The 23,225-nt window shown below is 40.8% G+C and overlaps 1 protein-coding gene across 1 annotated transcript in view; it reads right to left on the bottom strand.

Moving 5' to 3' along the window:
- ATF6 (activating transcription factor 6) overlaps positions 1–23,225 on the bottom strand; it is a 208,921-nt gene that overhangs the window by 145,001 nt on the left and 40,695 nt on the right. Inside the window, exons 9-10 of the mRNA XM_045983346.1 lie at positions 7,401–7,586; positions 6,638–6,729 (exon numbers count right to left, since the gene is read on the bottom strand). Coding sequence (XP_045839302.1) covers positions 6,638–6,729; positions 7,401–7,586 — 278 coding nt within the window. The remainder of the gene's footprint in view (positions 1–6,637; positions 6,730–7,400; positions 7,587–23,225) is intronic.

The raw sequence follows: 23,225 nt of genomic DNA, 5'->3' as shown, positions 1-23,225 counted from the left end.
CTCTGTATGTTGATAAATGCAGTGTTTATCTAAATGGTCATCAGGTTGCATAGTGACATTCAAATCCTCTCCAATCTCAGCGCGCTCTATCAAGAGAGGCACACTCCTATTCCCCACTATGGCAGTGGAATGTCAGTTTCCCCTGTAGTTCTATTAACGATTGTTTCCGAGCTCTTATTAGGTATATACTAACTGAGAATCATGTATCTTCCTGGTAAACTAACTTTCTGATCAACAGTTCAATAATTATGTCTAGTAACACTTTCTCCTTAAAGTATATGTGTCTGACATTAATACAGCAACTCCAGCTTTCTTTTCGCTATTGGCTTTTTCTATCCCTTGACTTTAAACTTTGACTTTCTGGAGCCTGACACCTTTAGGTGTTTCTCCTGTAAAAGGCATAAAGCTGAATTCTGCTTATCATTCCGCACCCCCAGTCTGACGATCTTTGCCTTCCAAGTGCAGAGTTCAGTGCATTTCCACATACTGTGGTTACGGGTACTATTCTAGATTCATCGCTACTGTCGCATTTTGTGCCTTCATACTCTAGTAGTCTCCTTCCCTCTTTTCATGCCTTCTTTTGGGCTGAGTCTGTCCATCTCATTCAGTGATACTTCTTCCACTAGATTTTGAAATGATACACTACAATTACATTTTGCTAGGAGTTAAACCAAAACTTTAAAATGCAATGTAATTAAATAAGTCTAAACGATCAATATTTTTACCTACTTCTCAAACAAGAACTTTGAATGGTTTCACTTCCATCACACCCTTTTCAATTTATCAGGGATTTACTGTACAGAAAATACTTCCGCCTTGAGTTGTTCTAACCTTACAAACTAGACATTGTTCATGTTCTATATCACCAACTTGTTCAGAAAGCTTCAGCTACAACTATTATTTTTGTCATTCTGGCCATTCGTTTCTGTGTCTCAAACCATCCTTTGAGGTTATTTTCCTTCTTCTTGAATACCCTGAATGCTTTTTAAGATCACAGGCTATTTTATACATTATCCTCTCTATATGGATTTATCTGTTGTTTTTTCATTAGAAAATTAAGATTATTCCTTCTTTGGCCAGAATATCACAGAAGTGATACTGTATCCTTTCCAGGGCATCTCTTCAGGAGGTACAAGATGGCAGAATGTCTGATAAGTGCTACTTTGACTACTTGGCGAGGGCAGTGTGACCTCCTCTCTTAAATCTCTTCCATGTTTTCCATCTCGCCTCTCTGTTACACTCTTTATTTCCTTCAGCCCTATCTTCCCATTCACAATTTCTTTCTTCAAATGTGCCTATTTTGTTGTTTTAACCTGGGCATTTTCTAATTTTAACTTACTATCACACTTCTAGATTTTCTCAAAATGTGTGCATCATTTCTGAGAGTCTTTTGTTCCTTTTCCATTCTTGGAAGCCCTCTTCTAGTTCACATACTTACTTTACACTCGTAGCTGTTGACTCAAATACCTGCAGTCTTCCGAGTCTTATTCTGTAGTTTGCTATTTCCTCCAACTCTTGCTCAGGGTGGCTTGTTTCCTAGTGTGATTAATGATCGGGGGAAAGGGAGGTGATGTTGGCTCATGGTCAGTTGGAACTGGATCTGCAGTTTTTTAGAAGGATGTCCACGGCGCTTTCCTCTGAGAAGACTGTGCATTTGTTTCCACCAGGAGCCTAGCAGTACCAACACAGGGCCACTTAAACTACATTTTTGGCTTGGTTTTTTGAGGAGTGTCACAATAGTAGTATAAACTCAGGCTCAAACCTGCGTGAGTTAAGACATGTAATGATATGCGAGATTTTTTTCTTTATTTCCGTCCTATTCAAAGTCAATACCAAGACAGGTACTTGTCAATGCTCTCCCTATGTGATATGACAACCTACTTTTTCCCCTCTTTTTAGCAAATGAAAATGTCATTCTTTGGAAGTTCCAGCTTTATTTGGGTTTGGGAAGGGGGGATGGGGCTCAGTTGTGACTTCCTACCTTGTTCAGGACCCCACAGCTTTCCTGTCACCAGACTCTAGGCCAGAGGATCAGGAAATAGCACCACTTCCAATGCTAGCTTATAATGGATTCATGTTATCTTTACATTTCTGGCCTCTAAGAAGTCCTTACTCTGTCTTGGGTTCACCCGTTACATAACAGAGTTTTGATTTGTTTGTTAATCCGGCATTTTTTGGTGTATAGAATTGCAAAGAGTTTCTCTATACTGCTAGCCCACCATATTGCCAAAAAACAGAAGCCCTCGAACAATGGGAGGAAATAAACACTTATGGTATATATAGTAGAGAAGGCAGAGTTTTCCATGATAATTTTTTAAAAAGACCTCTGTTAAATTTCCAGTTCTTTAACTATAAAATAGGACTGATAATCCCAGAATCAACCCTAATGGGTAGTAAGAAGAGGGTTTCCTCCCAATTCACCTTTGTCCAGTTTAGCCACTCCCTGCTGCCCAGAGTTACTATTTTTACAGACCACCCAGAGGGGGCCAGCACTTTGAATCCTGTGCCAGAAAAAGCTAGATGCCGTTTTTACCATCCACACAACATCAAGAAGGTCAGAAAAATTAACCCTTTTAAGTCTGTTTGGTTTATTTTCGTTTTCTGTGTTATGACTATTCGGTAATCTAAAACTCTGCAAACTAGTCAGCAGTACTGCACAAAACTCTCTTACTTTAGATGTAAGATGTATTTACATTTCATCACCACAAGGGCCTTCAGGAAATGTTTCTTAAGGCATACCTATAGGCAGCAAACTTGTGTGTTATATATTTTTTCACTTGGACCCATACCAATACGGCACAGAAGTTCAATTCGACATGGAACATCTGAAACAACACTGACAACTTTATTATGGTAATGGGATCTGTTCTGAAAGCGTTTCGTTTCCTAAATTTAAAATGCTTTGGAAATCTCTCCTTTAAATGTCTGTTTGTCTGGCCAAGCTTAGTTTTGTGGTACTTAAGAAAGGTTCAGTTAGAACACACAATCTTGCTTTTTTCGATACCAGTTAAAACCCAATAATGCTTAAGGTTTGTAGACTGACAGACACAGCCATGGGTATGGGAGTTATTCAATAAAGGCATTCCAGGTAGTATTAGTAAGGTTCAGCGGGAAGTTTCTGCTCCTCTGGCAGATTCCCAGCCCTGAGATCTTCAGTCTTGCAGTGAAGAGGCTGCAAAGGACAGGGTCAGTCAAGAATGTTCCTGAAGAGCATCCGCGATGGCACATGTCCACTGCCACCGCTGGTTCGGGCCAGGTTTAGCCTCTCAGACCACCGCTACCCTCTCGGCTTTGATATTTCACCATCCGTACCAAATTGTGTCTAGAAGAAATAGTTCCTGGTTTTTATGAGCCAGTTTCTTTTCTATTTCCTTCTTGGTGTCTGGAGGTATTCCAACCTGTTGAGATACTTCGATATTTATCCACCCCTTCCAGCTCTTTGTTACTTTGCTTCAAAGCAAAGGCTTAGGTTTTAACATGTTTGAATTTAAAAATCTGCACACTTCCTAAATCTTCCCGCTGCTTGCTTTCTGCTCCTCAAGCCTTCACAAAGACACACAGATCTCCTCTGCCTGTTCCTCAGGACTTGCAAATATTTAGGCTTTCTTCCATTCTTCATTCTGCTGTTTTCACTGTCCATCTAATTTTTTGGACACAAAATCTTCATGAGAAAATAGGACCACAGTCAGGTGCCTGGGTGGCTCAGTTGGTTAAGCGGCTGCCTTCAGCTCAGGTCATGATCCCGGAACCCCGGGATCGAGTACCACGTCAGGCTCCCAGCTCCATGGGGAGTCTGCCTCTCCCTCTGACCTTCTCCCCTTTCATGCTCCCTCTCACTCTCTCTCTAATTAATAAATAAAATCTTAAAAAAAAAAAAAAAAAGAGAGGGCCATAGTATCCTCCTTCCAAAATGAATCAACTTATCTGCTCACAGAAATGAGATCCATTCCCACACACCCCCTCTACCCTCGGTAGCTATAAACATAATTAATCCATTTTAAAATTTTTGTCTTTTTTTCCCCACAAATCTCTATTTACTCATGAGGGTTCCCACAACAAGGTGGATCACCAGCCCCATCCTCACTTCCTACAGCCCAACCCCATCTGCTTTACTGTCCACCAAAGGCTACTGCATAAAGCCTCTGAGACTGCCATTATCAGAGTTAAATGACAAAATAATTTTAATATGAAGGATATGGGTAAAATATCAACAGGTAGCAAAAAAAATTTTTTTTAATAATTTAAATGCTTGTTCCAGGTATCTCTTCTACATATTCTGTGTAACGTGTCTAATACAGTATGAACTCAAAAATAGGTCAACTCAGAAGTATGACCTCTTTCCACTGAATCACTGTAGTAAAAAGCAGACGGGTATCTGGGGCTCCATGATGGGGTATCAACTACTCTAGCGAGTTGTGCTAATACCAAATGATAATGAAAGTTGAATACAAGATCTACATCTTTTTTAGAAACTATGTAGAAATAAAATGGGAATGACCTAGCTTGACCATCAAACATGTGAAAAAGATACGGGGATTTTACTTAATAATACATGTCTTCGAAACAGTTACCACAATCTTAGGCTGCGTGAAAAAAATGAGCTCTTAGGAAGTAAGGGTTTCACTACAGTCTACACAGGTCAGAAGATAGTGACTAAGGAAACGTGTTGCCTCTGGACATCACCTTATGAAATGAACACTGATAAAACAGTGTCAAGCACGAAGCCTGGAACACAGAGAAGCTCTAAGATAACCATCAAGCGCTAGTTGCCAAATTCAATGTTCTCACCTCAGGTTTCTGCCCCAACAAGCCTGTTTTTGAAATTCTTTCATTCTTGGCTGCAGAAAACCATTCTTCTGGTTCTGTCCCTAACACCACTCACTCTGAGTTTCTTTTCCTGAGTCTGCCATGCTGGTTTCCCCAGATTCTCATTACTTTTCTTCCCCTACTTGTTCTCCTTGGATAATCTCACCTACTCCACTACCATCTGTCTGTCTGTCTGTCACGGTAATTCCCAGTATCTAGTGAGGAACACAAACTTCCCATACTAATAAAAACCATTATCCTCCATCATAAAATGATTCATCCTCCTATTTTCTGCCTTAAATAAGAGTATCGCCATTTAGTCCCTCAAGATAGAAATTTGGAATTATCTTTAGCTTCTCTCTTTTCTTCCTCATGTCCCATTCTGTGTCAGTCAGCAAACCCCAGAGTCTACATCAGAGGCGCACCCTGAGACAGCCTGTCCTTTCGGTCACCACAGTCCAAATCCAGACTCGTATGTATCACTTTAAACACACCAACAGCCTCCCGGCGCTGTCACTGCCAAGACCATCTGCTCAGTCCAGTCCATTCTCGCTACCACCCTTAGTCACCTTCCTAATGTCAAAACAGATCATGCTGCCCCCACCTAAAAACCCAGCGGTGGCCCCCGCTGCACCGCAGCACGCGAGGCTCGTCAGTATCTGGCCCCCACTGTATACCTGTACACAGGTACACCTGTAGCCCCATTTCCCTCATACACATTCCCACTCGTACAAGATATATGTGAATTTTTCACTTTTTCCTGAAGGTGTCAAGCCATTTCCTAACTGTGCCTTGTAACTACTGTGGTCCCTCTGCTTGGCATCTCTTTCCATACTCTGCGGCTGGCAAACTGCTATCCCACTTCCAAGATTCAGCTTCTCCTGCAGGGACTTCCCTTTCTACTGTCATCCAACAAATCTGTTCTGAGCATCTATGAACATGACGCAAACCTTCTCAAGGAATTCTTACTCTCATTTATACTCTTTTAGTAATTTGTTCACACTGCTCTTCCTACATTCACCACATTATAATTGAGTCATCCTTTGCCTTGTCCGTCTTCTCAGCTGGACCATGAGATCCTTGAAGGTATGGCCTGGGTCTAATTACTCGTGGACTCCCCAGCACCTAGGATATACTGATTTCATTCACTGATCAAATGTGCCACGGTAAGTGGGAGTCTGGAAAAGAGGGTCTCCAGGGTTCCTCTGAATCTTAGTGTTCTACAACTCAGACCTAAAAAAAGTGTTACTCAAGCTGTGATTAGCTAGAAACCTGTACCACAATCAACTAGAACACGATAAAATATTTGCATTCTTGATTCCCATTCCAAACCCACTCAATCAGAGACTGCTAATTGCGGCTCTAGCTGTTTACTTTCCAGCTAGGGAGGAAGCCACACAAGTGTCTTATAATCCCTGAGGCCGCTCAAGCATTACAGTATGGGGGGAGGCAGGTTACAGTATTATGATAAAGGCTTCATCATTTTAAAGGTAAGGAACTGAAGCACAGAGGTTAAGTAACTTGCCTAAGACAACAAAGTTACCAAGTGCAGGGGCAAGCATTTGAACTCGGGCAGTCTGATTTCAAGGCCCACCACTGATGTGTTTGGTAACAGAAGCCTTTCTTCATTAAACATCATGAATTTTCTGCCAGACCTAGGTGAAGAACAAGGAAGAGGAACCAATCTTTCTTCTTCCCCCTCTTCTTAACTAAATATTGTCCCTGAGGAGAACAAAACAAGACTGTTTTTCTCTGGCTTATGACTAGAGCTGAAAGAATGAGAACTGAAATTTTCAGCATCAGTACCCAGCACAGACGGCTGTCCGCTTACCTCATGGGTCCGTAGTTGAACACTATAAATGCCAATATTACCATCACACAGATCGCTCTTCGCTTCGGATTAGGAACTTTAAGCCTCTGGTTCTGAAAGAAATAACCACGTTAAATACAGCTGAACCGCATATCGCTCTCACAAAAATCAACATCTAAGATAAGCACACTCCTCTTCACCAATTTTATTATAGTTAAAAAAAAAAAAAAAACCTCACAGGTGAGGAAACAGTACTTTTCACAAGATTAGAGCAGAGCCTTCTAGGTTCCCTGGGGCAGCAGCAAGGGAAAAGGAGAGAGGGACACCAGAGGGGAGAAACACAAGGGCCATTCCCTTGCAGTCTCCTCTGCACCCAAAAGGAAAGAATTCAACAATTTAACATTTTATGGATCTTCAAAGAATTTTAAAAGATATCTGTAGTTTATTTCCCTGTCTCTTAAATCCCTTAATATGCGCTCAGTCAGGGCAAGAGAGAACAGTGGGAAAAGCCCCACACAGTAGGCACAGACATCCCTTTGGAGTAGGAAATTCTGAGACAGGAAGTTTCATAGACAGAATTAAGAAGATTGACTTCATCGGGACTAGCATGGCAACAAAATGCAAAAACCATAATAGTAGTCAGGTAGACAGAGAAAAGACCTTAAAATTTTTTATTTTGTGTTTTCCTTCTTCCTTTTTTTTTTGTTTTGTTTTGTTTTTGAGAGAGTAAGAAAGAGAGCGCATGAGGGGAGGGACCTCATCGGGCTGCCTCAGTAACACTTACCTCTGACACGACTTCATCCAGCTGTCGCTTCAGAGATCCATTCTCTTTCTTTAGCTTCTCGTTCTCCGAAAGCGCAGCCTTTAACCTGGCCTCTAAACCCAGCATGTATTCCTTCTTCTTCTTGCGGGACTGACAAGCAGACTCTCGATTTTTTATCATACGTTGCTGTCTCCTTAGCACGGCAATCTAGCGAAAGTTGTAACAAATCAGAAATATCCTGCTTTTAGAATCAGATCGGAATATACTGATTTTTTCCCCATCATTTTTAAACAAAACTGTTCAAACACAAGTTACTGGCTGTTTTAAAAAAGGTTTTAAAAGATATTAACTCAAATTAAGCAAACTGAAATCAAATGATGAAAAGTGGGCCTCTAAAACCTAAAATGATATTTTCTGATGTTTTCTAAGGCTTATTTATTGATCTTCCATTTTTCCCTTTAGAAACTCCCTCAGGAAAAAAAGAAAAAACTCTCAGAAAGTGCCCTTACATATCCATATACGTACACATTCATACACTTCACTCCATGTCTCAGGCCCTGAACTATTTTCCAGAACCACACATCCAGGACTTGTAAGGCCACTTGTACTTGCAAAGTCACCATCACTTCGAATTCAGTCTGTACAAACTGCATCATCTCCCTCTGCCTAGATTTGTTACCGATACATCTTCTATCAGTGGTAAATAAGTCTCAAGATATCTAGGAAGAAGTGACCATTAACTGATTTTTCCCTTCATTCGCCATATTTATTCCCTCTCTCAACCTCTGATTCATTAAACATGTACTGAGGATATGCTAATGACCAACTTTCTTCTGGTGACAGAGTGTCTCAGTTATCTCATCTCTTCCTGCCCTCACCCTCCCAAGGAAGGCCCTTACTAACTCATCCCCAGATCATGGCAATCATCTCCTAAATATGTTCAATGATCTCCAATCTCTTCCTATCTGCCATTTGTAAGATAACTCACCAGGGAGAAACTAAACTGTTTATCTTGCCACTCTATTGCAAAAACGAGCTTCATGCGTCCTCACCGACCACCTTTGCTTTCAAAGCCTTCCCATAATGTGACCACCCCTCTCAACAACCATATCTCCAGCCCTAACCTGACAACTAGTCAATCCACAGCCAGGTACTTATCACGTAAGGCCATTCCAAGATCTGCACACATGCCTAAGTCATTCCTTTAGTTATAGTGTTTACTTCCAATTTAGGATGCTCTCTCCTCCACTAACTTAATTTTAAGGACCTTCTGCACTCTGATTATGCTAAACCATCTTCCCCGAACGTCTTGTGCTCTTGTAATTTGGAAAATACACCTGAACACTTAACGGTCTAAACTGTTTTGTGACTGTTAACTCTCTCTCTCAACCACCTTGGAAACCAAAACCATGTAATACTACCTTTTTCTTTCCTACCCTCAGTATCTACCATAATCAAAACTTAACTGAGTAAAATCATGTTTGTCATGTTTTCTAAACAAGTTATGGAACCTATTTATTACAGCATTAATCTAATTTATTTGAGGCAGAGGGTGAGGTACCAAAGTTAAGTCCATAAAAAGGACCAAATAACATTAAGTTGATAATTTTAAGTAAGCAGATGACTGAATTACTGACTTTATATGTTCTTTTTTTAAGATTTTATTTATTTATTTGACAGACAGAGATCACAAGTAGGCAGAGAGGCAGGCAGAGAGAGAAAGAGAGGAGGAAACAGGCTCCCTGCTGAGCAGAGAGCCCGATGCGGGGCTCAATCCCAGGACGCTGGGATCATGACCTGAGCCGAAGGCAGAGGCTTTAACCCACTGAGCCACCCAGGCGCCCCTGACTTTATATGTTTTTAAAAAATAAACATTCCAGGGGCTCCTGGGTGGCTCAGTGGGTTGAAGCCTCTGCCTTCGGCTCAGGTCATGATCATAGGGTCCTGGGATCGAGCCCCGCATCAGGCTCTCTGCTCAGCAGGGAGCCTGCTTCTCTCCCTCTCTCTCCCTGACCACCTCTCTGCCTACTTGTGATCTCTGTCAAATAAATTAATAAAATCTTTAAAAAAAATAAAAAGTAAACATTCCACTCCACGGTATTCAATAATTCTTACTGAGACTAGTAAACAGAATTAAATCATTTAATATCGATTTCTTTTAAAACAACACAATTCCAAACCCATGCTACATTCCCTCAAAAGAACCAAAACCAATCTCTCTGCAGTAAACACTGTCAACAAAATTTCAATCAGAACCTGCAAGGAAAAAAAGCCACATGGGATGTCAAAAGAGGGTGTTTTTCTCTTTTCTTCCTTTAACTAAAACTTCCTAAGAATGCTAACTTACAGAACTGTCACTTGTAAAATTTCCCTATGGAATAACTACCCCCCACATCCCCCCCCCCATAATGCCGCGCACATGTGCGCACGCACACAGCAGTGGGCAAGCCATGATGAATGGATTATTCACCACGTCAAACTACTCTCTGGACAATGCCACTTTGTTCAATCTACTGTTGTTCTTAGAGTTCTTCATGGTGACTGGGAATGTCAATGTCTGTAATTAATACTTAATACCCGAGTGCTGAAGTACATGCAACACTGAGCAAGCGCGGGACAGAGAAGGTTCCCAGATGGAAGAGTTTATACTGCAGTTAGATAAAAGGCAACCTTGCTTTAAAGGCTAATTAATCTATGGAATTTAGGGAGGCTTACAGACGGAACACCATTTAATAAATTTCAAACAAGGACTAGGAACTTCTATAAACAATAAAAGCACCTGCATATTATAAAGCATTAAGGTCTCAAAGGCTGTCAATGCACATGCCTCATGCAGAAAAAATGAAAACCACCTGTGGCCATCCATTTCTTCCCATGGAAAAGGATCCAATAGCTCTGAAAATAAATACTCAATACTACCGATAGACACAAAGGATAGAGAATAAAAATAAATGAAACCCACAGGCATCACTGAACACAAGAATTTCAACTTTACATCTCAGCAAGCTCTCTTCAGCTATCTGGATAAGTTATTCTGTATTTCCTAGACAAAAAAAATTATTATTTTCAGACTAACACACACACACGCACACAGACACATACACACACCCCTGTGGTGTTTGGTTTTTTGGTGGGGGGGATATATTTTACAAGAAAAAAAATTAGACCGTAATTACTGTTTTGTAAACTGACTTTTGTACCCACTGTGTTACAATCATCCTTGACATGCAATGAGAACGGCAGCATAGTATTTCAATTATTTTGATGTTCTATATTGAATCTCCTCTTACTGAAATTATTACAGTTTTCAAGATTCTCTGAGATAAGCCTCATCATCTGATGAGTGCCACGGCCAGAACTCAGGTCGGCTGACTGTAAGCCCAGCACACAACAGCACCACACTGTTTTTATTTTTATTTATTTCTTTTAAAGATTTTATTTATTTGACAGACAGAGATCACAAGGAGGCAGAGAGGCAGGCAGAGAGAGAGGAGGAAGCAGGCTCCCCGCCGAGCAGAGAGCCCGATGTGGGGCTCGATTGCAGGACCCTGGGACCATGACCTGAGCCGAAGGCAGAGGCTTCAACCCACTGAGCCACCCAGGAGCCCCAACACCACACTGTTTTTAATATCAAATGGAAGTCCTGGATCCCAGCGTGGAACTCCAACCTCAGTGAACTCTGTGCTTACTTTCATTATGCACCTGTTTGAAAAGAAAGGTTTATGGAAACACTTGTATTTGGAAGCTTAATCTCCTTTAGCAGTCTGAAAACAAAATCAATACTATGGCTCATTAATCAATTGACATTTCTCTTCTTACGGGCATATCGGATGATTTAACATGACTAAAATGAGTGAACAGCTGGTCAGTCCCTGCTTCTGATCATCCTGCCTTCAGACGACTCCACCTTCAAGCATTGTGCCTTGGAACAAGAAAAAAGAAAAACTTCACAGCTGTAAAATATTCTCTCCCTTTGGTGCCCCCATTCTGTAATATGGTGTTGCATTATTCAGCAAACATTTGTTTGACTGTAAAAAAGACTTGTGTAAAAAGAGAACTTTCACAAATGAATGAGTACTTTCTGAAGCCTCAACCAACTTAAGAGTCAAAATTCCAAGTCTTTTAAAAGTTATCAATCAATAAACACTGTATTATGTTCTTCTTATAAGTAAAACAGACCGTTTGGACCTTTGATTCTGTGATGTTGCCAAGAAATGAGCTTCAAAGTCCTGTATGACTATAAATCAAAGATATTAAAATAGGGTATTTTAATGCTAAGAAATACATTCCAACATCTCATATAAACTCAAGCGAGATCAGGTACTGGTAACTATGAAGAATCACCGGTTTACACATTTCATTCTCTCAATTGTAATTCTTATTTTGCTGAATCTCTAAACTAATATACAAACTGTTACTGATTAATGACAATATCTTCATATCGGACAAACCAATTTTTCCATTACATACAAAAGAAGCTTTGTCTACTTGAAACTAATTTAAAAGCCAAAGAAGTAAATTATCTTATACATTTCTAATTTATATGACACATTACTGCACATCATAGTAAATATACTTATAAATACTTTCTAAAAATATGTGTACAGCTAAACTCATTAGCATATTTAATGTGTGGGACTCTCATTTTAAATATTCAAATAAATTAAGTTATTTTAGTTTGATTTCTCTAACAATGCTTTAAGAATACTCCCTTTTTAAGGGCACTGGGCTGGCTAAGTCAGTGAAGCAAGCAACTCTTGATCTCAGAGTTTTGAGTTAGAGCCCCATGTTGGATATAGAGATTACTTAAAACAAACAAATGAATCATTTAAAAAAATTCCTTTTTTCTCAGAAAATTGTTTAAAACAGAAAACGGGAAAATTTCCTCTTATACTACCCGTACTCTTCTCAAACCTCATGACAGAAAGCCAACATTTTAAGAAATTGTGTTGGGGGGGGCACCTGGGTGGCTCAGTGGGTTAAAGCCTCTGCCTTCGGCTCAGGTCATGATCCCAGGGTCCTGGGATCGAGCCCCGCATCGGGCTCTCTGCTCCGCAGGGAGCCTGCTTCCTCCTCTCTCTCTGCCTGCCTCTCTGCCTAGTTGTGATTTCTCTCTGTCAAATAAATAAAATATTTAAAAAAAAAAAAAAAAAGAAATTGTGTTGGGTGTGTGTCTGTTAGACCCAGTTCCTAGTCAGCAAAAATTAAATAAAGCAGCTTCATTACTGGCAACCTGAGCCATTTAACTGGCAGAGTCGAAGAAATAATCTTCACCCTGCAAATTATTATTATTTTTTTTAATGAAGAATGCCTTTGGGCATGTAGTGTGATTTCCTGAGTAAGAAAGGGTGAGAGACAAAATCCCTGCCGATGGTAGGGCCAGGCTGCCTTATCTAATCTCATGTTCTGAGGGAAGAGAAAAAACCGGTAGAGAACGAAGGCAGGAGTATCCTCCAGATGCTCTTAGGAAAGCCACACTGCGCGGCAGAGCCTCCTTAAGAATGGAGAAAGTCCCCTGCACAGGGATCATCAAAGGACCCTCAGAGCAGTTTCCTGTGCCTTCAGTTAATGATTCCTCTGTTTTCTACGTCCCTAGAAATACCTGGTGTAGCTACCTAAGAGTCATAGTAATTTAGGGTCCTGTGTGGCTTGGTCAGTTAAGTATCTGACTCTGGATCCTGGCTTGGGTGTCGATCACATGGATGTGGAACCTACTTAAAAAAAAAAAAAAAAAAAAGCATAATAGCAATTTAAGTCATTAGAGGACAATAATCCAACACTGGAAGTTGGGTGTCCTTAACTCTTATTTCAGCACTGCAGTGAATTAACTGAAAGATCTTAGAAGAATCATTTCTTCTCCTGGGGCCTATTTGTATAGTAATACAGGGATTTAGACCAGATCAGTATTTTTGAAATTATAACCCAATATCAAGTAGTGTAATAAATTTAGTAGATCACAAAAGCCTCAAAAAAAAAAAACTGACAAAGTCACAGGATGGAATAAAAGAAAACAGAATACTTTCTATGTAGCAAGAGCTTACTGTCTCACTAGACTTGTATGTGTTAAGAAAGATGTGAAACACATTTCTTACTGTGGACTGTGGGTAAAAACTTGAGATCCGTCCCATTAATCTTCTGAAGGTCTCATTCCATCCAAAACCAAAATGGTCCTAGTCCTGATGCTAAGCAAGTATACTGAACTGCCACATATCCTAGTAATGACTACTGCGTCCCAAGACAGAAGAGATTAACTTTGCTGCAAATTTTATCTGAAATCACCAAACTGTCCGTATACTGTCAGCCCTCACACTTTGTCTCTCAAGACTTAAAACCGCCTGCTGAAATTTTTTAAAAATTAAGAGTACATCTGTAGAGGGAGAAGCAAGTTTCAAGATGCAGGTCATTTGCAGTTTGTACTGCACCGCGCTCTCTTGACAGTAAAGCCCCGTGAAGGGAGCACAGAGTGGGGACAGCACACTGGACCAAGACAAGGCCCAGACCTGAATCCCAACTCAGCTGCAGCAGGTCGAGCGATGGAGGCGAGGATTACACGACTCATGGATGTGAGGGTCTCTGTCAACTGTCACGCACCACACACACGTAAGTGGCAGTAAAAAGAGATGCCCTGCGGCTATGAAGAAACTGACTGAGGAGGCAAACAGTCTGAACTTCACCACCAATGCCTCACAGCTGCTCAGATAAACTGTGAAACTAAAGCAATATTGAAATTATCTGCCCTCATTTCAGCTATTTTCACAGATTTTAAATGTTAAAAATGACTTAAGAAACAAAAACAAAAACAGACAAAATCTGGAAATCCCATTTAATTGCTGCAGAAGCAGAAAAAGAGCTTAAGGGTAAAAAGCTGACTGAGATCCTCTGAGAGCCCTCCGTCTGCTCCTTACCCCGTACGTATCGGGGCTCTCGCTCACCTCAAAGGGCTGTCGGGAGGTTTAAAGTGCGTCGCTGTGATTATCCGAGAGTCATGAGCTTAGAGGCAAGGGTGACCCACACCACTTTATCAGCATTCACCATCTCGGCAATATGGCCTGGCCTAAAACACCTCACCAACTGACTCCTTTCATGGTGAAAGGGGAATAAATATCACCCACTTCACAAGGATTTTGTGAGAGTCAAATAGAACTATGTAAAACTAAATGATTTATAATGCAGTAAGAATGTGGAGTACTTATTAAAACTTGTATCAGAGGGGCGGTTGGGTGGCTCAGTGGGTTAAGTCTCTGCCTTCGGCTCGGGTCATGATCCCGGGGTCCTGGGATCAAGCCCCGCATCGGGCTCTCTGCTCAGTGGGGAGCCTGCTTCCCCCCTCTCTCTCTGCCTGCCTCTCTGCCTACTTGTGTTCTCTGTCTGTCAAATAAATAAATAAATAATCTTAATAAAAAAAACAAAAAAAAAAAACTTGTATCAGAGGGGCACTGGGGTAGCTCAGTCGGTTAAGTGGCTGGCTCTAGATTTCAGCTCAGGTCATGACCACACGGTCCTGGGACAGAGCCCTGCATGGGCTCCGTGCTCAGCGGGGAGTCTGTCTGAGATTCTCTCTCTTTCCCTCTCTGCCTCTGCCCTCCCCCCACCGTTCACATGCTCTCTCCCTCTAATATTTTTAAAAAAACAAAAAACAAAAAACCGACCATATTAGAAAAGAGCCAAATTCTTCTAAAGCATCAGAAAGACAAAAACTGTGCAAATGTTCCAGATTAAAAGAACCTAAACAGACAACTAAATGTATCTGGCCCCAGACTGGGTCCTGTATTGAAAGGGAAAAAAATTCAATAAAGGATATTACATCAGCCAACAAAACTGTAATAACTGACAGCAGGTTAAAGTATTTAACAAATGTAATTTACAAAGTTGATTACTGTGGGTATGTAAGAGAATATCCTTATTCTGAAAAAACACACCCTGAAAAATTAGTGGTAAAAATTATAACATATGGTTACAATGGTTTGGGGGGGAAAGAGGAGTCTGTGTGTGGAGAGACAGAAAGAAAGAATGAATAAAGCAAGTGGGGTAAAATGATAACAGGTTAACGGGTGAAGGAACGTGGGCATTCTCTGGAGGACTTTTGTTTCTGCAACTTTTAAGTATCTGACATTGTTATCACATGGAAAGTCTAATGTACACGTACACACACACACACTTTCAGGGCTGCAGTGCACGTACCACGCTGGGGAATTACAAGAAAGACATACAGAGGGGCGCCTGGGTGGCTCAGTGGGTTAAGCCTCTGCCTTCAGCTCGGTTCATGATCTCAGGGTCCTGGGATCCAGCCCCACATCAGGCTCTCTGCTCAGCAGGGAATCTGCTTCCCCCTCCCACTCTCTGCCCGCCTCTCTGCCTACTTGTGCTGTCATATAAATAAAATCTTTAAAAAAAAAAAAAAGAAAAACACACACAGATACTTTAGATCTCGTAATAGCAAGGGGAGATAAGAGCCACAGAAAATATTCACCATGACACTTAATCCCTGAATAGCATTCTTTACCCAGTCAAAAGTTCTCTTCTATTAGTAATTAATATTCTTTCACATATTTTAAAATAGTCATCTTTCAGAGGGCATACCCCTTCAACAATACAGAGCCACTGATACCTTCCTGAAAAACCTGCCATTCTCTTTTGTGAATTATCTATTCATATATTTTGTCCTATTTGTTGGGTTAACTTGCATTTTTCTCACTGATGTGTAAATACTCTCTATATTAAAAAGTGTTTCAAAAAGACTATGAAAACTTACACATGAATGTTCACTTGATCTTAGCCAAAAGGCCGAGGAGCGATTACACATGAATGTTCAAAGCAGTATTATTCCTAATAGCCCAAAAGTGGACACCACCCAAATCCCCATTAACTGGTAAATGGATAATCCAAATGCCTTCTAGCCAAACAACGGGAAATCATTTGGCAACAAAAAGGTGTAAGTACTGATACACGTTATGCTTTGAATGAACCTTGAAACCATTGTGCTAAGTAAAAGAAGTCATACACAAACGGCCGCCCTGGATAATTCTATTGACATGAAATGTCCAGAATAGGCGATTCCATACAAACAGAATGCACACTAGTGGTTGCCAGGGGCTGGGAAAAAGATCAGAACAGGAATGACTGCTAATGGGTACGGAGCTTCTTTTTAGGGTGATGAGAACATTCTGGAATTAGATAGCAGTGACTGCAGCAGGACTCTGTGACTATACTGAAAACCACTAAATTTCAGAACTCAATGGTGTGTGAATTTTATCTCAACAAGCTACTAAAAAAATTACCCAGGAAGCTACAGACTCTCTCTCCAGACACATGCACAGACCCAGGATTATAAACGATTATGCAAGGAAGGGGGGACATAAGGAAAAGGGGAACTGTCTGTGGAGACACCGTCCATAGACGCTCTGAGAAGCCTCATGACTGGCACTCTCATACACTCAAAATGGAAGGATGAATTAAAACTACTACCCCAACGGTGGCCCATTTAACTATATTTATCAATACTGAAAAACTTCCTACCTTCTGACTCTCTTCCTACAGTCCTGCACATAAGCAACATTAAGTTAAGTACCAAGTTATTCGATGGAGGAAGGCTTACAAAGAAAAACACTTTCAAGGTCTTAAGTAATTATGATGCCTGTATGAAACAGACTACCATGCAGCTATTAAAGAAAAAAGAAAAATGTTTATGTACTGATCCGGAGAGTTCCCTAAGATACACCAAATGAGAAAAGCAAGGTGCAGGACAGAATGGACGTGCTCGTTACCACTTCTGTAGAACAGGTAAATGGCTAAAACTAGAATCACATTAAGGAACTGTCTCAGGACAGAGGCACAAAAAATGAGTGACAACGACTGCTTCTGGGCAGGGGGACCGAGTGGCTATACTCATCTACGACATGGAAGGACTGTCCTCAGGGACAGGCTGCAGGAAGGGAAATCAGAGAAAAGAGAATTAAGTGTTAATTATTTATGAAGATAGAAATCAGGATCCCGGGGCGCCTGGGTGGCTCAGGCGTTGAGCGTCTGCCTTCGGCTCAGGTCATGATCCCTGGGTCCTGGGATTGAGCCCTGCATCAGGCTCCCTGGGCTCCCTGCTCTGCAGGAAGCCTGCTTCTCCCTCCCCCACTCTCCTTGCTTGTGTTCCCTCTCTCGCTGTGTCTGTCTCTGTCAGATAAATAAATAAAATCTTTTTTAAAAAAAAAATCAGGATCCCTTTAAGAATAATTATTTATTAACCTTATCAAGCTGCTTAAACTGAAAACTACAGAACAAAGAATGCTCCAGTTGCTAGGTCAGAAATCTAATACAATAGAACCTAGAGGGGGAATAAAACCACCATCTGCTCACTTCCCTTTCCAAAGCTACTGTAACCACAAATGAAATTACTTGCCAAAGTCCTTATTCAAGATAAATTTTTTTAAAGCCCCAAAGAGAAACTACAAGTATTTTAACAAAGCATGTTTTTCTTTGATTTGCACAGTCCCTGGCAGCAGCAAAGCCAGAAAAGCAATCAGCACAGAAGTAATATTTTACTAAAATCTGGATAGCTTTGGAGTCCTCCAAATCCTTCCTGCTGAACTGGTTCTGATGGATTCCTCCATTTTAAAGCCTAAAGAAATATCACAATCTCAATGTCTTTGTTATTAAAGAATTCAGTCACGGAAAAGTATCTATTCATTCTTCATCTTAGATCTAGGCTGGCATCATTTAAGGATGGATATTCAGCTCCTACTTGGACCTAACAGAGGACTTACTCTTGGGTGTTACAGATAAAATAAGCAGCTTAAGCGTCATTAGAAACAACGCTTTTTTTTTTTCTCTCCTGAAACAGAATGCAGGCACTCTCCATTTTTCTAAGGGTTTCTCTGCAGTGCTTTGCATTGTAAATGAATTATTTTAGATGCAAATTTTTCTTGAAAGATACTCCTCCAGGGGTCTCTTGGGAGTCCTGCTGCTATACGTCTTGCTGGGCATGCCAAGGCCCTAATCGCTCTTCACCCAGGCCCTTTCTCAGGGCTGTGTTTCCAGCAAAAAACCTTGCGAGATGACGTAATGTCTTTCTCTGGACAATGAGGAAACTTGCTCACTGCTCGCTGGAGAAGTGCTAGACTCCCAAAACTCAGCCCTCCTGCACAGCCATAAAGGAACGCTGTGTGTACTGGCCCTGTCCCGTCCCAGATCACATCACCTCCACGCTCAAAGTACTAACAATACCTGAAATCTTGAGCCGAACTAACACTGTCTTCCAGAGAAAAGAAATTAACAAGGTTCCGTTCGGTCCGCCAAAGGAATCCCCTTCACACTATTTCTAATATCTGCAGGCAGGTGGAAAGGGATCCCCCCGGCCCCTAGCTTCTCATGTTGGCTTTAGTGACCAGGACAGGGACTCTCAAGGGTTAGGGACCGGGTTGGGAGGGATCAAGGTCATTAAGTAAAGAATCAGAACAGTGCAAGAATAAAGGGTTTGTAAGATGTCTAATGGGGTGAATGGACTGAGAGGAAGGCCTGAGGCCTCCGTCAGCAAACCCTGTACCCTTGATCAGCCTCCCATCCAGGATTTCTAATTCTGGCCTAGCCCCTGATCATTTTCTTTCCATTGTCACCACCTACTGACTTCCATTAAGGGTTTGGGCTCCACCATGGTCCGCCGCGGAGGACACAGAATATCATTTCCCCACTTGTTTTCCCCTGGTCTTTTATCCCCCCAAAATAATAACAACAATGTAACTCCATGGCCCTAAAACCAGGGCCATAATGTTTCATGAACTTCATGGAATTATGATGGGTACGGAGTAGTAGTTACAGCAATGCAGATCCAAATAGTCTGCCTAGAGGCACCTGGGTGGCTCAGTGGGTTAAGCCTCTGCCTTCTGCTCAGGTCATGATCTCAGGGTCCTGGGATCAAGCCCTGCATCACGCTTTTCTCAGCAGGGAGCCTCCCTCCCCGTCCCCCTCTACCTGCCTTTCTGCCTACTTGTGGTGTCTCTCTCTCTCTCTCCGTTAAATAAATAAATAAAATCTTTTAAAAAATAAATAAACGAATAGTCTGCCTACGTTCAAGTCCATGGTTTGATGTCTGGCAACATTCAATAGCCCTTTAAAGAAAGATACGCACCCTTGCCTATGAGGCAACTTTGCAGTTCTAAGATTGCCTTTTACTGAGAAATAAGAGAATTTCTACACTGAAATGAGAGACCATGTTCATTTTTTCCATCACGATCAGAGCCAAAAACCAACCATATTTCTTGAAAACTTGGTAAGGTTTCCAAGAGTTAAACAGAACAGATTTACCAGCAAAAGACAGGAAGAGTGAGATTATAATTTGAACCAGGCAAACTGTTTCGTAACAGAAAATGTGGCACCAAATGCAGTCTGCAGAATCTGGAATGCAAAAAACGCTACTCAGGGCCGTAGCAGGCCTCTAGAGAGTGAAACTAGCCAAACGAAAGAACAAAAAAGGTAGGAAAAAAGAAGCCATGTCGGCATTATAAAGCCACGAAAGACTGATATGCTTTCTTCTGCTGAATTATAGCTTTTTCACCAGGCTTTTGATTCAAAAGCACATAATGAAAAATTTTTCTTTTTGGCCATTTTGAATCCAGATTTTATACTACTTCAAATTTATCATAATTTAATAGGACTTGAGTCTAACAAACATGTGCACTATTAAGGTCAACCAAGTTTTAACACAGGGGACTATACCAGCAGATCAAAGTTTCCTGCAGCTCCTTCTGGAACAAATTTTCTTTGGGTTCCTGAGTGGCTTGGCCAGCTGATAGGACAGACTGATGTTTCTTTACTTGAAATAAACATTAAGTCAAAACCTCGACCAGAGAACTCACACTGCAAAGACCTGGCTCACTTCCTGATGTGCTGGCCAAGGAAAAATCAGCACAAAACCTCAATGCAGGTTGACTAGAAATTCACTCTGATCGCCTTGAGGTCTCTTGCACTAGACACACAGTACGTGAAATCTCTCTTCTATAATACTGTCAACTCTAAACTCTGGAAAATAATAACAATGGTAGCCAATAAATATTGCTTTAAAAAACAAAAAGATGATGCCTGTTGGGCCTATACTTTTGCACCTCACACATCCCCCAGTTCAATGTCGACTGAGACTTTATCTGAATAATTTACTGATGCAAGAGCAGGACAAACATGTTCTTTCAGGGCGCCTGGGTGGCTCAGTGGGTGAAAGCCTCTGCCTTCGCTCAGGACATGATCCCAGGGTCCTGGGATGGAGCTCCGCATGGGGCTCTCTGCTCAGCGGGGAGCCTGCTTCCCTTCCTCTCTCTCTGTCTTCCTCTAGATTTAGATTTAAATCTAAATAAAGATTTAAATAAAATCTTTAAAAAAAATGTTCTTTCACACCAAGGAACTTATGGCGAACGTCTGTTCAACAAATAATTAATTGAAATGTTCAGCGACTACAGAATGGGTCTGTAGAATACAACGATGAGTGCCAACATTACAGGCGCTCATTATTCAGATATTAGCCTAGAAGAAAAAAAAGGCTTCCTCCTGCTTTTTTTTTTTTTTTTTTTTAAGATTATACTTATTTGTCAGAGAGAGAGAGACAGAGAGAACACAAGCAGGATGAATGGGAAGCAGAGGGGGAAGCAGAGGGAGAAGTATCCCCTCTGGGGGTACAGGCATCCCCGTCCTCCTGTTTTTAAATGCAATGACACGATCAAAGAATTTTAGGATGAGACAAAATCTTTCTATAATATATCTGCACCTATTCTAGCTGAGTCCTCTGGAACAACCCAGAACAATCATCCTGTTTTCTACACAGCAACCTTCACATCCTGGACTCAGCTCCCAGACCTATGCTCAGTGATCTCTTCTGGTTCATGGAGTCATTCCAACCCTTAAACCATTCCTCTACCAGAACATCATTTCAAGACATCTTCCCTATCCTAGCCCCATGCCTCTGGACTGTCCCACAATCGGATGTTAGAAAGCCAAGAATACAGACTAACACTATGTGGATAATTTAACAGCTGTGACATACTGTCGATCTATATTTTTTAAAGTTCTAATTAGTCTTTACCTTTTTTCATGTCTAAGATATTTCATAATAAATATTTTAAATGTCTTAACATGATATAAAGACAACTCTGAGGGCTCCTGGGTCGAGCGCCCAACTCTCAATTTCAGCTTAGGTCATAATCTCAGGGTGGTGGGATCGAGCCCTGCATCAGGCTCCGTGCTTGGTGGGGAGTCCATTTGATAGTCCCCCTCTCCCTCTCCCTCTGCCCCTCTCCGCTATATCAGCATGCACACTCTCACTCTCTCAGATAAAGAGAGGACTCTTTAAAAATAAAAAGACAACACTGAATATTTTCTATTGCCAGTTGCGTTTGGGAGTATCACAGAACAAATATTCAAATTCATAACTTAAAGAGGATTAAAAGGAAATTTTAAAGGATCATTTAAAAAATACTCTCTTTCATCATTCTTAGCTATCTCAGTCTCCTGTGAAAAACATACTCTTTCTTTTATTGGCTATATAACTTTTTAGTCGAAAATAGCACAGGATATTTTTGGACTTTTGTTGTTATTTACTTACTGTGGAAATTTCCCCATACACCAAAAGGAGAGAAAGATTATACCCAACTTTAACGATCACCAAGATTTTGCCAATCTTGTTTCCTCCATCCTGTGTTCCTCGCCTCCTGCCCCAGAGTATTTTAAGCAAATCCCAGCATCGTATGATTTCGTCCTCAACTGAAGCCCAAACTGTATACTAGTGCCTATTATGCCATACCACTATGCTTAAACTTCTCTAGTCCTCAAAATAAACGAACTTTAACAGTCAAGGCTAATCCTGTACTATCCATGTGTATTCTCGTTCGACACTAAATTTTCTTCCATGTCTGGACACACGGAGTTTTCAAAACGTACAGAAACTATGGGAATTACTGGAGATCTTCAATGTTCTGCTTTCATCAGATAATATTCCTTTGTTATGGGTCTTTAAAATACTGCTGAATGGACATTACTTAGTTGTGTTTATGCAACAACGGAGCAATTTTACTACGGGGCTGCTAACATGCTAGTTAATAAATTACGGTACATCAGATTGTAATAATGCACAAAATTTTAGAAGTATTTTGCAATACCTAAAGAAAAGAGTAGCAGTATTAACAACCAATAATAACTAATTTTATTTTAAAGAAAACATATGCGTTTGCCTTCCCAGTAACAATTAAAGAGAATCCACTGTCAAAGTGATTATTTGAGTTTAACGTCATTAAGCTTTAAGCCTATAATGTTCAATAACTAAGTAATACATGAGATACTTTTGTATCGCTTTTAAAGAAAGCAAAAGGTAGCTGGCAAATGCTATAACTGGCTTTGAGGAAGACAGATCTTAGGAAACTTTCTGTGATTTGTAAATTATAAGAAAAAAAAAACAAAAACCTAAAATGTGCTAGAAACTCAGAATTTGCAACGACAGGAAAATACGAACTAATCATTAAGCGAGCTCCTAAGAGTAGCAAGTCATCATTTTGCAGTGGTGAAAACCCTTCAATAAATCAGGAGAGAAGGTAAATATAAATCCTGACCCAAAAAAATGGTCTACAGGCTCTTATCTGGGAACTGCCAAAAACATTTCAATTAGGAGACATGAAAGAGTCTTGGAAAATACTAGTGTCTGACTGGGCTGGGGGAGGGCCTTGCAGAATGTGAGGAGAGGGCTTGACAGGAGTTACAGAGGAAAGTTTACAAACGTCACTTTTCATCAAACAACTTCAGACTTTCTAAAACCTTTGCGCTTAGATTCTGACGTGCTAATTTGCCAAGGCAAGGTAACAGACTTCAAAAAGCAAAAACAAG

This window comes from Meles meles, chromosome 17, assembly GCF_922984935.1.
Source record: "Meles meles chromosome 17, mMelMel3.1 paternal haplotype, whole genome shotgun sequence".
NCBI classification, from domain to species: domain Eukaryota; kingdom Metazoa; phylum Chordata; class Mammalia; order Carnivora; family Mustelidae; genus Meles; species Meles meles.
Note: the sequence above shows the minus strand (reverse complement) of the source record. Positions and strands in the feature narration are given on the sequence as shown.